This window comes from Aotus nancymaae, unplaced genomic scaffold, assembly GCF_030222135.1.
Source record: "Aotus nancymaae isolate 86718 unplaced genomic scaffold, 86718_ANA_hifiasm-v0.15.2.pri h1tg000014l, whole genome shotgun sequence".
NCBI lineage: Eukaryota > Metazoa > Chordata > Mammalia > Primates > Aotidae > Aotus > Aotus nancymaae.
The window spans coordinates 76,431,645-76,448,720 of record NW_026988425.1 but is presented as its reverse complement, the minus strand read 5'-3'; the positions used below and the strand labels follow the sequence as shown (position 1 = coordinate 76,448,720).

General features: G+C 34.0%; 1 protein-coding gene across 1 annotated transcript in view; it reads left to right on the top strand.

The window, feature by feature from the left end:
- EDIL3 (EGF like repeats and discoidin domains 3) overlaps positions 1 to 17,076 on the top strand; it is a 449,134-nt gene that overhangs the window by 251,332 nt on the left and 180,726 nt on the right. Inside the window, exon 5 of the mRNA XM_064376103.1 lies at positions 2,582 to 2,695. Within this exon, the coding sequence (XP_064232173.1) occupies positions 2,582 to 2,695 (114 nt within the window). The remainder of the gene's footprint in view (positions 1 to 2,581; positions 2,696 to 17,076) is intronic.

Below are 17,076 nucleotides of genomic sequence, written 5' to 3'. Positions count from 1 at the left end.
TCCCTATCTACATCCTCTGACAGGGAATTCTAGCACTCTCCTTCATCTTCTTTGCTCCAAAATACTTTACTCCTATACCTAAACACACCATCATATCATGAACATTCTTCTTCAAAGTTGTGATTCATTCTGTTTCCCTGCTTGGAAATAGACTGCTACCTCTATCACATCCTTATTAATCTTTATTAAACTTTTTCTTCTTGTCTAAGATCAAATTATCTTTTGCTTATGTGGGTTCTTCAGACATATATGAGAATAAATTTTTGCATCTAACTTTACAAAATATGGCAATGTTTTTTCTAAGATGTGAAGATGTTTACCATGGACATGTTCTCATCTAAAACAAATTGTAGTAGAGAAGATACAGATAAAGAGTGTTGGGCATGTTCCAAGGTAGCCAAACATTATTATTGTCTTACGTTGAGTTGGCAACAATAAGTAGCATGGGGATTTTCATGTGGCTTACAAAATGTTTTGCGTGTTGGTCTACTATAAATATAGTCTAATTATAAGACTAAGTGAAATTTTGATAAGCACAAAGAGAGCTGAATATTTTATTATATTTTGAAAAAGAAATCACTTATACTTAATTTCTTTTCTTTCCCCTCCCTCCTTGACTGCCTCTCTCCCTCCCATCCATCCTTCATTTTTGTACAGTTTCTGTATTTAGGAGTCTATTATACTTTTGTTTCCCCGAGACAGAGTCTGTCACCCAGGCTGGAGTGCAGTGGTGCTGTCTTGGCTCACTGCACCCTCAGCCTCCCAGGTTCAAGCGATTCTCCTGCCTCAGCCACCTAAGTAGCTGGGCTTACAGGTGAACGCCACCATTCCTAGCCAATTTTTGTATTTTTAGTAGAGATAGGGTTTCACCATATTAGCCAGGCTGGTCTTGAACTTCTGACCTTGTGATCTGCCCACTTTGGCCTCCCAAAGTGCTGGGCTTACAGGCATGAGCCACCACACCCAGTGGAGTCTGTCATACTTTACAACACACAGAATTTTAGAGATCTTTTAGAGATTAGCAGATTCTGATTTTATCCTACTATTTGAAATTATGAAGTACTCACATTATTTTGATTTTTTCTGAACACAGTCATGGATTGTCTCTATTCTCAAGCTGTGATTGTCGACCAGAAACCAAAAATAGGTGCTTGTTGAGAGAAAGTTATTACCTAAAGGAAATTTAGACCAGACTTTCTGCAGCAAATGAGAGGGTAACCAACTCTGCTTTCCAGAGGTGATGCTAATTAGAAGAAACTATGTCAAAAGAAAGGGCAAAATTGAGATTTTTGAGTACTTTTTCCTTGTTTCCTTTTAGAGATAATTTAATGATCATCTTGCTTTAAGCAACTGTAATAATCCAAGATTTCAGAACTACCGTTTGATACCTTATAGGGTATCAGAAGGCACATTACAAATCTGGAATAAAATTTTTTAACATTGTGAACATGACTGTTTCTATTGTTCTGGTAGAAAATTTGTAAGGAAACATTTTTTTGGGCCCCAGTTGTTTTCCAGATAGAGTATGGCATTTTCAGGAATACAAAGAACAGGGCAGGATAGGAACTTCATTTGTAGAGCTCATTTTATGACAAGGTGAAAGAGCTAAAGGCACATAAACAGACAATTTCCAAGTCTGTAATACAGTTAAAAACAACACTAAACAGTTATAGAACTGAAAGCAGATAGGGAGTTCAACTGGAGTAGTTCATAGGATGAGGAACAGATGGGGAGTTATGTGTGCTCTCCAGCTACTGTACTAGTTCCCACAGAATCTAGCATGGTGCTGTGATTCAAGGAAATGATTTCTGAATATCCATGATTGATATTTGATTGAATTAGTCATTGTTTCTTTTGTGTTCAAAATCAAATTTGTTTTCTCTATCGTCCAAAATTAGCAAGGAAAGAAGTATAATTTGCTCAGTGTTTTATATTTCATGTGATTTTGCATCAGATATAATAGTAGTAGTATATCAAAATAAGTCCCTTTAGTCATCATAATTTTAGAAATCCTTGAATGAGATTAGGAAGTGATCATCATTTACATTTATTAAACTTTGCATGTAACGAGCTTTAGCTATTAACTCTAATTTGCTTCTCATCATATTCATCAAAGACGAACTATTTAGAAACTAAAACATCTCTGTCAGTTAGAATTTTAATGAATTAAGATGAAATGAGACAGTGTTAATTGGCAGTTGTTGCTGCAGGGGAGGTTTCTCGATCTTGTAAGTGAAACCAATTCATCTTTCTATCAGGGTTAATTTGTTTGATTTAGTTCTAAGGATACACTGAGTATTTCCCCAAACTACTCATATTTATTTTCAGAATGGGAGAGTGGTTTAGTTCCATTGGTCTTTCCTCGGGATTCTGAATTTTATTTTGAAATTGATTAAATTTAATGGTTAATAAATTGTTGGTTTTAAGGAGCATTTGTATTATTGACTAAACACACACGTGCACACACATACACAAAGGAATAGCATTACTAAGACATTTGTATTTAAAATGTCTAAAACTTTCCAATACCTAATCATTTCTTCCAATAATTCTCTTCCTCTTTCCTTTCTGTTTTCCTTAGACATAAATGAATGTGAAGTTGAGCCTTGCAAAAATGGTGGGATATGTACAGATCTCGTTGCTAACTATTCCTGCGAGTGCCCAGGTGAATTTATGGGAAGAAATTGTCAATACAGTAAGTATTCACGTGTGTGTGTATGTGTGTGTGTGTATGTGTGTGTGGGTGTGTATATACATATACATTTTTATGTACATCTTCTACATTTATCTTAGAATCTGGGCCAAACTCAATATCATTTGCTTTCAGAGTACATAATCAATTGAAATGGTACTTTTCATATTTGTTGTATGTTATTTGCTTTCAGAGTGCATAATCAATTGAAATGGTACTTTTCATATTTGTTGTATGTTATTAATATACACATATCCTCTAGGATGTCTCACTTAGTGCACAATATGCATAGAAGTGGTATCTTGTGACCTGAAAAGAATGACATTTCCTCAGATACCCAAGTTCCAAGGATCCCATTTTGGTTTATGATTATGTATATGACTGAAATTTCTCCCACCAGAGCAACACTTTGGTTCTGAGAGTAAATTCAGGGCATTGAAACTAGAAAGACAGGGCACGCTGGCTAATGCCTGTAATCCTAGCACTTTTAGAGGCCTTGGTGGGAGGAGCCCAGGAGCTCAAGACCATCCTGGGCAACACAATGAGACCCCATATCTAAAAAATAAAATAAAATAAAATAAACTAGTTAGCCTCTATCACTAATAAAAGGTAAAAATAAAGGAGGATGCATTTGATCTAACCCACACACTAGCAAGAGTGTTGCACACTATTTATTTGTCTTACTGGAAGCCAAAGACAGTAAGGTCTTGAAATGATGTATCAAGTGACAGGGCAGGTATTTGTCTAAAGTGTTTACAAAGAGGCAGAAAGCACCACTCTCCAAAAAAAAAAAAAAAAAAAAAAAAATGCTGGGAAAAAGTAGTAACAGGACTAAAGTCAATGGGATGGGGCCTAATCAGGCCCAAACACACTGATAAGAATACTAATGATATAGCCTTATAATTGTTGGACAATTAGAGGAAAGTTCATACTGCTACTGCTTTGATGTATATTGTATGATCTAAGCACCACAACAACGTTATGCAAATTCAGAATGTAGACGCAGATGAGAATTCAGATGCAGAAACTGAGACACAGGTGATGTTGTTTGGCCAAGCTTTCACAGCTATTTGGTGACAGAAGCACTGCTACAGGTTTCGGATTTCCAGCTCAGTGTATTCTCCTCAAGACTGAGATGCCTCTTTAAATAGAGAGGTCTAATATAAACCTGAATGCACATGACATGTTCATTCTTTATCACAAACACACATGCACACACACACACACACACACACACACACCCCACACATGGTTCTTTCTCTTCAGCTATAGTAAGAAATTTATTTCTCATTTTATTTTTCTTTCTTTGTCTTTGGCCATGGTCTTTATAAAATAAAATAGGAAATATTGTTGAATAATTTGATATATATAAAAATATGTATAAATAAAATAATGTTGTAAAATGGGATGCTCATTACTGTAGTCTGGACAAACTACACAAAATAATTAAATTCTGAATATTACAGAAACATCTCAAATTGGAAAAAAACTTTTCTAAGCTTAAAATAATTGAGGAAGGACATTGAGCATGAGTTGATGAAACAAGGTGCAGGGCACAGAAGGATAGACAGGGAAGGCTGAGTAAGTAGGTTGATCATACAACCAAATAGACCAATAGCCACCCAACCAACTAACCTAGAAACTTTCCCATAAAGCATTCAACTAACCACCCACTAAGCGAACGAAAGCTCAGGTTCAGCTGCTCTTTGGCCTGTCACAGGAACAGCACTTGCGTCCATTTTTGTTTCACGGAACTTGAAGATGGTTGCTCAGTCAACACTGAAAGTTGTGCTAAAAAGCACATCCAAGTTGTCTGTCAGTGAACATCTTAATATCATGATGAACAAAAAAACTGATGTCAGCGACTATTTCACCTTCATTCAGCAAAAATAGAGAATTGATACCTGAATAGAGAACCTTCCAGGAAGGAACTTTGGCATAGTTTAAAACAGTACCTGGGTTTGAGCATGTCTAGGCAGGGTAATGCCACCTCTAACCCATAGGAGGCCTGATTAGGGTAACAATTGTCAGGAGAAACCTTCCCATTTTCCTGAAAGGAGGATTGAATGGGGGACATATCATAAGAACCCTTCCTGGGGATGAGTGTCACTCTCCAGTAATGAATTAGCCTAGGAAGTGGTACCCGAGGGTGTAGCTATCCTAGAAGATGAGCCCTAGAATGTGGAGCTATAAGGCCTGGCGGAACTGAGGAACAGGTTGAGTTAATAGACTGGGGATGAGGGGCTTATGAGACAGTAAAGCTATGAAAGAGAGAGAGAGGCCCCTGCCCTGTCATTAGTTTGTGCCTAATGTCTTCCAACCAGTTTTTCATATTGTGTTAAAGAAAATATTTGCTTTTCTTTGAATGAGCTTCATATCTATATAATATTTATATTTAAATTCAGATTCCTCTTTGAAGATGAGTATGATAGTGGTGTGCCTCCCTTAAACTGTCATGTGACCCGACATTCTAGCATTTCCTTTATTCTCTGTGCCGTGACAAAGGGATCAGAAAGAGTCACTTAGGGAGTTCCCTAAAATATTTCCTATTGGGATGTTTGCTCTTATTTTATTGAATGTTAAGAACTTATAATAAATTAAGGATCTTTATTCTCCCTATTGTGTACTTTTCTCAGGATATGGTTCTACTTTTTTCTGTAGTCTTTTAGAGTTTTTAGAAAATCTAGAGTAAAAAGGGGCATTCTGACACACTGATGATTTAGTTCTACGCATTGAGAACTCAGAGAATTCACTTACTATGGGGCACACAGAAGCACCTACAGGTTACAGGTGGTACCAGATCTAAGCTGCTTGAAGTTAGGATCTTGGAAGTTGTTGACATTACATAGATGATAACTCCTGTACTGGCTTCTACCCTGGAATATAATTGATAAGCTTTCTTCTGGACTTTGTGTCATGTCCAAGAGGGCAGGCTTTCCCTCATTTATTACCAGACTTACAATTTTAAACTATATATTAAGGCTGCCTTTGCCAATACAATTAAATGAAATATTTTCAAAACTACTTATATACCACATTTTAAAAACTCAAATATATTTATTTTAAGTTAAACAATTAAAAGCAAAATGTTTTTGTTAAGATACTGCCTTAATAAATACTACAAAAATAACTATCAATTATTTACTATAATGTATGTCTTTAATTAATACAGCAATTAAGCACTGTTACACTTTTACTTTGTAAGGAATAAATTTATATCTAACTCTATTGTGACCTGTCGCAAAATTATTTGGTAATAATTATTATGCAAATCAATTACCTATTAAACATTTTCAATAACAATGAAATTACTTCATGTTAAAAATGAACTTCTAATACTAGGCAAAAAAAGTTTCCCATAGTTTTTCCAGTAATTATCTTCTAATTATATTTATAGGGGAGTTAAATCAGAAATAAGACATATTTCTGATTTAAATAATTTCAGTTTAGGCTTCTAGATGTGATCCATACAACTTATTTACTTTGGAAGATCTCAGTTCATTTTTATTTTTATTATTTATTTATTACAAGAGTTTAGTTAAGTTTTATTATTTTTATATTTCACATGAAATTGCATTTGATTGATATGTGAAAATCATTTAGATGTTCCTGTAGTATTTAACACAACATTACAGCAATTCTTCTAATGAAAGTCCTAGTTTAATTCCTTTGTTCATTTTCTTTATTTACTTATTTTGAGATGGAGTCTCACTCTGTCACCCAGGGTGGAAGTGGCATGATCTCAGCTGACTGAAACCTCTGCCTTCTGGGTTCAAGCGATTCTCTTGCCTCAGCCTCCTGAGTAGCTGGCACTACAGGTGCGCACCACCATGCCTGGCTAAATTTTTATAATTTTAGTAGAGTTGGGGTTTTACCACTTAGGTCTGGTTCAAACTCCTGACCTCAAATGATCCACCCACTTTGGCCTCCCAAAGTACTGGGAATACAGGCATGAGCCACGGTGCACAGCCCCTCACTCCTTTTATATGTTATAAGCTCAAGTGTTCAGACAGTTATTTCCATAAACAGCTTGAAAAGAATATGATGATGAATTGGAATGAGAAAACTATTCTCATAAGAAGAGATAAGCTTTGTCATGTAAGTTTAACTGAACATGATGTTAAACTAGATTAAGTGCAATGAAAATTAATAACACTTTAGTTAACTAATCTAAAAATAACTAGGATTGTTCTCATTTATTGGACTATGTGGACCACAATACCTGTATACATTTCCCTCCTGGGTGCTTAAATATGACATGCTTAAATTTCAGAAATGGCACTCAAATTCATTTTTATCACCGACTCTACTTTGGGAAAATATAGTTATCAAGGGAGCCCTTATAATGCAACATCTCCAAACAATTATGACAAACAAACAAACAAAAAAACTTGGGTGATTTCAGAGTGTTCTACTAAAAATGAAAACTAAAATCTTCTAGTAAGGACTGAGAGATGTTTCCAAATGTCACAATTATCCAGTTTTTGCCAATTTAATAAAGTAATCTAGATAATTATATAGTTGTTTAAGAATTCTGTCTGCGATATTATAAGGATGTTAAAATAATACCTGTGAATATTTTTTAAATGGTAAATTAATATTTTCTTATCTTATTTAAGCAGCTTTAATTCTTTTAGCCATCATTATAAATTAACTAGTATTTCCAAGCACTTAAATATAGACAGTATATACTCCGTGTGTGTGTGTTCTTTCTTTCTTTTTTTTTTTTTTTTTTTTTTTAAGATGGAATCTCGCTCCATCTCCCAGGTGGCTAGAGTGCAGTGGTGCAATCTTGGCTTACTGCAACCTCCACCTCCCAGGTTCAAGCAATTCTCCTGCCTTGGTGTCCCAAGTAGCTGGGATTACAGGTGCCTGCCACCATACCTGACTAATTTTTGTATTTTTAATAGCAACGGCATTTTACCATGTTGGCCAGGCTGGTCTCAAACTCCTGACCTCAGGAGATCCACCTGCCTCAACCTCTCAAGGTGCTGGAATTACAGATGTGAGCCATGGTGCCTGGTCCATATATTCTTTCTTTTGATATCAATGTGTACTACCAAGTATATTTGTTTGAATACAGACTTACTGAAAATTGCTAAAACATTGTGTAGATAAATACATGATGAGATTTGTAATTTCATGCTCAATATTTAATTATTACTTTTTAAAAGACAAATTTGTAAATAATGACAAGCAAATCTTTTTTGTTTACTGAACTATATCTTTTCACCAATTCATATAAGTTGATTTTAAACTTTATCATGTGTCAAGAACCTTCCTAAGTACTTTAAATATTGATTTTTTTAATCCTCTCAGCACTCTTTATAGTAGGTACTCTTTATTACTGCTTCCACTTTACAGAGCAGACTGAGCTATTGAGTGATTAAATAATTTGCATAGGTTCACCTGGCTGTTGAACTTCCGAACCTGACCTTAATCCCAGGCATTGCATTTGCAGAGCCTGCAGCACTAAGCATGATATGATCCTGTCTCTTGTGGGGTAAAGGGATGTTGTTATTACACTGTACACATTAAAAATGATTGCACTTGATGAATGGCCTTGGCAAGTGACAGCAGCGTAGGAGGAAAGAGTGCAGGCTTTGCATTCAAATAGAACTGGAAGTATAAACATTTTCTATTTGTAACTCTATGCCTTGATAAGTCCATTGCCCATTGTGAGCCTCAGATTCTTTATCTGCAAATGGAATTGATAATATCATTTGATGTATATATATTGATGGGCAGATTAAAGTTAATAGCATATGTAAAATACCTAGGTCGTGTTGTAAATAAATAAATAGTTGCATAAATATATACATACAGGATTTTTGAGTTACTTGGAAAGAAATTAGCTTATGTCTCACCTTTTTTTTTGTTATAATGTGTGATTTTAAGTTTTATTATATATGCAATCAACTTGTCCTTCTTTAGTAAATAAACATATGTCCTTGAGAACAAGCAGTGTAGAAGTTAGGTATAATGCCTGCATACCATGTTTTACAGGTACATAAAATTAAAAAATGCTCTGGCATTAATATAAGTTTAAATAAATGTTCTTTATCTACCCCAAATTATTATAGGAGATGGTTGCTGTGTTTTTTTAAAAAAGGCTATCATAACATATGAACCATAAACACCCAATTTGATTTATCTCTTCGTATGTTTACAGTATTATAAGATGTCACTGCTGTTTGATCAGATATTTTAGTGAATGACAAGCAGATGAATATTTGGAGTTATTTTAGTGAATGACAAGAGCAGAGTGAATAATTCCAGTATTTTCTATAAAAATGGTCAGAGATTATAGTTTTATACTATATAATACTAAATTCCTACTCTTCTCTATTCAGCTGTGACAAAAGGAAAACATAGAGAAATTCTGATGTAAGAAAATATTTTTCTTCAAAAAAGGTATCTATAAGGAAGTGAAAATTTGAATGAAAGGACACCTAAGTTTTATAAGAAAACTGCCTAAGTCTGATGTTACAATATAGTGAATGTATTCAATTATGTGATCAAATAAACTAGCCACAAATATTTACTGAGCTTTTCATAGCATAACTGTGTACAAGGTTACAAGAACATACACGAATAAATTAATTCATTCAATAAATTGTATTGCCGTCTAAAGCTGGGACAACAATGGTAATTGAAATGATTCAGTTTCTACTCTGATAGAATATACAGATTAATGGGAGAGTAAAAAAGAATTATGTAATATTTAATGTGATAAGACATGGAAAGTACCATGAGGGCAAAAAAGAGGAAGCCTATGACAGGGAAGCCTTTTCTGTTTGGGGGATTTAGGGAAGTGACATTTAAGCTGAGACCATAAGAATGTATAGTAGATACTCAAACAGAAAGAGGAGGGGGTGGTGGAGATGAGAGTTTTACAAAGAAAATGATGGTATCCTCACTAATAAGTAGATCCTTTGTATTTAAGAATCTCAATATTTAGTGGATGAGTTAAGATTATTATTTAACCAATATGTGATAGCACCTTTAGTATATCTTATCTTTTAACAATATAGAGTCATAACAATATAGAGTCATGAAATTTCATTTAGGGTTGTGATCTATCCGTGGCAAACCATGTTTATATGCTAAAAATTAATCTTATAATTTTATAATTAATCTTTATTAATCTTATAATCTTATAATTAATCTTTAGTATATCTTATCTTTTAACAATATAGAGCCTTAACAATATAGAGTCATGAAATTTCATTTAGGGTTGTGATCTATCCATTGCAAAACATGTTTATATGCTAAAAATTAATCTTATAAATATGTTTTTGTGCAATGACCAGGGATTTTTAAAACATCAGAATAGATTTTAAATTGCAAATGTAACAAGAAATCAATGAGAAAAAAATAAAAATAAATATTTAATTTTAATCTTATTTTATTCCATATAACAAATATCTGCTCTGTTTTAGAAATTTGAACAGGGTACTATGGTCATGACTTTTTGTCTTTGAAAGCACTGGCTAATTGAATTTAAGAGTGTTCTACTTTGCTTGAAATACATAATATAAAAATTAATCCAAAATTCTAGTGGGACGGGAGAAGAGCAGTTTGCCTCAGGCTGGTGCCTTTTGTGAACATTAAAATAAATAAATAAATAAAGGAATTGACTATGAGTTAACGTATGTTTTGTATTCTGGACAAACATAAAATATTAACTCCAAGGTGCATAGCATTTAAAAATCTACCTATAAACATAGAGGGATACATTTACAAATAACTATAACCATATATAATTGAATATATATAATTATTTTAACTTAATTTCTCACTTCTTTTAAAAGATGTTTTCGTGAGTTAAAAAAAAAAATCCAGAATACTGTGCAAGTATATCAATAAAGAAAGAAATGATTTCAACATTACTGCAGGATGAAGTTTTTGAAACAGTAAACACAAAAAATTGATTCAATAACAAAAGCAAATTGGATTTTTTGTTTCTGACGTGGAAGTTCTATCTTCAGTCAGATGCCTCTGGATATATTTTCCAAATGTTACACAACAGTTTTGTACAGAATATCACACTTTGAAGGTTCACCTACCATACCTTACAGTGATAATGTATTAAAGGAAAGACAAGTATCTGCAAAATGCTCAAATAGACCACGTAGGACTTGTTAAATACTTCTAACAAATTGAATCATATTCTCATTACCTGACAGTGTTGTATTTGATTGCAAATAATTACTTAAACATTCAGTAAGACCTTTTTGATTTTTCAATTATTTCAACATTTCCCTTATATGCTAAACTGTATATATCCAGAGATTATAATTTAGTTTTGCATTTATTCTCCAGGCTAAAACTTGCTCTTACGTTTTCCAGTTCAAAGACAAGGAAAGATAAAGTACTCAGACATTAAGAGAGTTTGAGAATGGCCTAACTTGATTTAGTTCTCATAAAATTTAGAACTGTAGTGGATGATTGAAAAATATTGCATTTTTCTCAAACTGAAAATATCACTCTTTTCACCTATCACTCCAACCCTCACCCTTATAAAAAGAGCAGGGGAAGAACCCCAATAAAATATATACAAAACAAAAAACCCACACACACAAAAAAACTCTGTTAAGAAACTACTAGAAAAGAAGTCATCCTGGGACTAGAAAGTTGGAACATTGTTAAAATGTAATTTATGTGACAGACATTATCTTCTACACGTTAACATGATATTCTTGGGTACTTAGGTGAAATTTTGGGTCTGACTGCCAGAGTGAGGCTCAATTGGTTATTTCACAATGGGGAAATTACAAGCACAAACCACTGGGATTTCCAGTTTTATCACACTGCTAAGCAGCAGAGATAAACGCCTTTCTCAGTTAGAAGAAAAGAAAGAATATAGATGGTTCCTGATCTTTCACCAAATGTGCACAGTTTTTCAAATGATGGCATGATTTCCTGAGCTCTCAAGGGTTTCAAATGGTTGCAATAAAACTTTACTGGCAACTATAGAGCTGAGTTTGGCAGTGACAGCAACAACTAGTGTGACCCTAGCCACAGTTTTCAACTGAATCAGCACACTTGGAAGTGGTGGTTTCCAGCATCATGTAAGACATAAAGCCAAATGCATGTTTCAAGTTTCCATCTTCAAAGCAATCTTCTTCAACTGAAGAATGAGGGCACTGCAGCTTTTTTCACTGCTTAGGCACATTGAATTTTAGGTGCAACTGGACATCCTGATAAGATAGTACAGCTAGTTATTAAAATGCAGATTTTAGTTAAGGGAAGCATTGGTAATTAAGATTCAGATTCAGATTTAGGGGTTGGATGAGAATGATGAAGTGAAAAGATTAGATAGCATTGCCAAAGGAGAAAGTAAAGAGAGTAAAAATGGCTAAGTACAAAATTTAAGTCAGGTAAAAGAAGTTTTATTTGCAAAAGTACAAAAATTAAAAGGATGATCCAAGAAACAGAAGGGGAATGCAGACTTACAGCAAGAAGAGTGTTTCCAGAATAGGAGGTGGTCAAGAAAATACAGGCCTAAGGAAAGATATTTTTAATGTGGAGGCTAAAACCATTAATGGCCCTTACATAATTGTGTGGGTGTAGAGAAGAATGCCAGATTGCAAGTGCTCCAAATTGAGCAGGTGCTGAGTAGAAAATCATAGCCACAGGCTGCTCCTCCCAGGTTATGGTGCACTCTACTTTGAGCATATCTTAAACCCCAAAGAGCCATTAAGGTGACTAAAGACCTAAAAATAAATTTCATAATAGTTACCTTAATAGCTTTATCTGGTCAATAATCACGTTCTTTTTAGAGCTCCAAAGGGAATGGAAACATAAAGTATCCAACCTAAAAATAAATTGAACTTGAGGAATATGGTTCTATAAAAAGAAGGAGAGCCAGAGCAAAGTCAGTAAATCCAATACTAAAATTCAAGGAAAACAGGAGCAGGGACAGAAAATAAACTATTCTGACAAGAAAAATGGATAGAACTATAGTTATATAAGGAAGCCTATAAATACTCAGCACTATTATCTAACTATGAAACACCGAAAAATTGAAACCGCAGCTCTTAGCTCTGAAAAATCCAGAGATATTTGTGGTGGTTTGTTCAAAAGAAAATTCACTTTATATGTCTCTGGTACACTTGGGCAGACACAAAAATTTTTAAACATCACCGAAACGACAATTTGGTATATAAATGTTGCCTCATACTCACTTGGCAGTAACTTAATAATGCTATTTCCTTTTCCAATAGAATTATTTCTGGATTCTACCACTGTTAATTGTTTTCTGTTTAACAGAAAACAAGCACTTTCCTACAAGGATTAATATATAGGCATTCTCAGTCACACTCTCTAAGAGCTTAATGCAAGGTTCTTAACCCTACATAAGGACCCACAAAGGATGGGTGGACAGAAGTGTCTATGTCCTTTGATGAAAACACAAAAATCATCTGTTTATTTATATTAACAGATGACTGAAATTTAAAATTTTCATCAATTACAAATATAGGCAACAACCAATCATAGTGTTAGCAGTACCTATGATTTTGTGACTAATAGAAATCACAGATATAGTCATTTCACATAATACATGTTGCAAATATCTAAAAATATCATTGACATTTTTTGCTAATATAAAACTATAGTAGATCTGCTTCTACTTCTTATTTAATGTATTAATAGATCAGCACATACACTGATAAGTCCCACATTTTTAAATATTTCGATGATTGCCTTCAATTTCTTTGTATTTCATTTTATACATTAGAAGGCATTATTCTGAGAAGGTCCTTTAGGGTTCATCAGACTGACAAAAAGGTCCAAACTACAGAGTTTTAGAAAGCTGAGTTAATGGTTTATCTGTTTCAAAAGATATTTTCTCCCAATGTAATGTGGATGAAGTTTTTGGAGATAAAAGCTGTCAATGAGCCATTTTCATTGAATGTCCAGGCCTGGCCATTCTGCTGAATTTTGTTCTCTAGCTCCATGTATAAAAATATGTAAGTAAAATAGCTGACGATGAAATTGTAAGCAATATTTTTGTCATTGTATTTACAGAGGTCTTACTAGCAAGGTTGAGCTTTTATTGAATTTCTGCTTCTCCTCAACTATGCAGATTTAGAAACTTTGTCACCTGTAGAGAGATGATGTATTCTAAATTACCTCCCTGTGGACACTAACCCACATTTAAAAGACAAAGGAAAAGAGGTAAACTGAAGAACCACCATCACCTCCTCACCCCCACAACCTCTTCCCCATCACCTACTGCTCAGGATCTGCTGTCTGAAGTTGAGCATATTCCACTGACTCTTTTCAGTCTCCTTAAAACTATTATCCATGTAAAGTATCATAATCAATTTAGTATTTGGTTTTCCAATGCCTTATACACCATCACTCTAGGATAATGCAGCTGGTGTAAGAGTTAACCAAAACCTGCCAGTAGTTCAGAATCATGGAATTATGTATGAAGTAACGGATCACTCAGTACTTGGGGGCAGGAGGAGGGAGAATGTCCACCAGTTAACTTCGTGATAGTTCCAGTTAATGTGCACATCAGTTTCAAAGCATCAAGGTACTGTCACTAAACACGTATTTAGTTCTGTTTTATAAATTTAGTTCCTTTCTGATATCAGAGTTCACGCATACCTAAAGTTATTTAAGGAAGTGTATGCATCCCAGACATATATGACTCTATCATTTGCTTGACCTTCTTTCTTTAAGGAAGTTAAGCTTTCACAGACCTCTGTGTGTCAAACTGGAATTTTAAAAATGGAAATGATTTATCATCTAACAACTTAGACATTTTGGAAAATGGCTGTGGCAATAACATCGTGCAAGTGCTGAGACAAATATCAAAACAACTGACATGTGATCCCTGATATTGTCACTTGAAATATTGCTCTGTGGCGTACATTTGTCTAGCATTTTTGATTCCAAGAAAACAGATCCACTCAGTTTACCTCTACAAAAAGAGGACTATTTTACATTTGTTAACCACATTCTGAGGAAGGCTTACATACTACTTGAGTTTCTGCCTTGTTTTCTCATTCTCATTATTCCTGTTTGTAGATCCCACAGTCTTTTAGAATTTTTGCTTCTCTCTGTTTTTACTCTGCTTCCTTGTCTGCATGAATGATGAATTTATATTTAATAATATTGCTCATATTAATTAATAATAAGTGGTTCAAAGGATTGTGCATGAAAAGGTTAACATCAAAAAAGCAGTCAGTTTATAAGTGCACCTGAGAAGAAAAAAAATTTGTTTAGTGTTATTCAACTTTTCTTCATAGTTTAGGAAAATATCAACTATTTTTACACATTTAACCTTTTGAGTAGTCAGAAGGATTTTATCATAGGACCGATGATGAGTTCATTCATTATGCAAAACACTACAGAAGTTCTCACAAAGCTATTAACTGTGTGCTTCTGGTATTTGGTCTAATCATAAATGTAAAACTCTTTTTCATGTTCCTTGGGTAGCAGTATTATTAACCTAACAATATTACAAAGTAATACATAAAATTCTGTCCAATGAAGTTGATAAGCCAATGGGGTAAGAAGAAAGCAATTTTTCTAACGCACAATTATCTATCAAGTAATTTCTAGTGGGCATCTCTGTGCCTCTTAGCAGGGGGCAATAACATCTCTGAAGGAAATTTCACTTGGAAAACTGTTGACATTTCACTTGTTTTAAACAGTTCATTAATATTGTCTTAAATATATTTTTTCTGATTAAAAAGTATTCCATATCTAAACAGGAACACTTGGAAACCACAAAATTAATTATTTAATTTTATTTCAATCCTAAAATGGAGCTCATTTAAATTGGCACATGTAACATATCATCAGACGCTGTGCATATAACATTTACTTATTGTTACTTGGTTCTTTCTAAAACGTGTCTTCCCTTGTGTCTGGTTGGCCAAATCCCTTTTCAGATCTAAAGTTTGTCAATAATAGACATTGTTTCTTCAATGTACTTACTTTTCTTCTCGGTAACATCTAAAATACCTGCATGGATAAATTGGGCATTTGGTAAGTTCAGGCAGTTGAGTGGCTAAGATTTCTCTGAGTTTAGTAAGAATTATCTAGGAATAGAGTTCCCTTCATCTATTTTGGTTGGTGTAAAATTGGGAAGTAGATTACCACTTGTTTAAACATAATGAGCAGGCAACTGGATGCATTTAATCCAAGTTTAAACTGAACTTTATAAAAGAAAAAATAGAAAATTGTATAATATTGGTCTTACACTTTTTAATAACATATAAGTAAAAAGGAACTATTACTGTTTTTCAGTCTAGTCACACCTCCACTACTTCCAAGAATATGACAGTACACACTTTTTTTTTGGACAGTTTTGCTCTGTTGCCAGGCTGGAGTGCAGTGGCACGATCCTGGCTCACTGCAACCTCCACCTCCCAGGTTCAAGCGATTCTCTTGCCTCAGCTTCCTGAGTAGCTGGGACTACAGGTGCGTGCCACCATGCCCAGCTATTTTTTTTTTTTATTTTTTAGTAAAGGTGGGGTTTCACCATGTTGGCCAGGATGGTCTTGATCTCTTGACCTTGTGATCCACCTGCCTCGGCCTCCCAAAGTGCTGGGATTACAGGCGTGAACCACCACACCCGGCCTAGTACATACAGTTTTCGACATTTTAGATGCTGGATAGACAAATAAATTGTCTGCTAGGCTGCTTTTGTTACTCACTGAAATGAGTTTTTTTTTTTAGTATTCTACCTTAAAAAATAAAGCACTAGAGAGAAGTTAAAAGCCTATAAAAATCATGTTTCAGTTAATAATTCATGTTATTAATTAGCCATGCTTTTGAGAAATGGGAGTTAAAACTAACTTCAAATGATTGCAAGGTGTGGAGAGTAAACATAATTAACTGATTTATTTTACTCAATTTACTTTCTAATCTGTTAGCACAGATAATGAACCTTGGTTCTACATTAAAGTGAATATAATAGAAAAGGAAAACATACAGGGGAAATCCAAGTTTATACATATATGAATGTTTAACTGGTATTATTTGCTTATTCATTCTAAGGATTATCATGTACTTACATAAAACACAAGACTATTAGAAACAAATTTAACAGCAACAACAAAACAATCTAGGGTTAGGACACAAAGTTCTTGATAAATTAATGATAAAAACTTTGAAATTTATACATAAACTTTTACCTTTCAATTCTAAATCAGACTAATGTCATAATTGCCCAGATGCTAGCTTCATGTTTGAAGATGTTAGCACTGAAAATGATTGCCTACACAATTTATCCTGAGGCATTTTCTTAAGCAGAGAAGAATGCACTATGCCATAATAGGCTTTCTTATAAGAGGAAATGTGAAAATAGTTATTAAATTGTAGAGAGAAAATACACAGGGAGAGAAAGGAAAAATAAG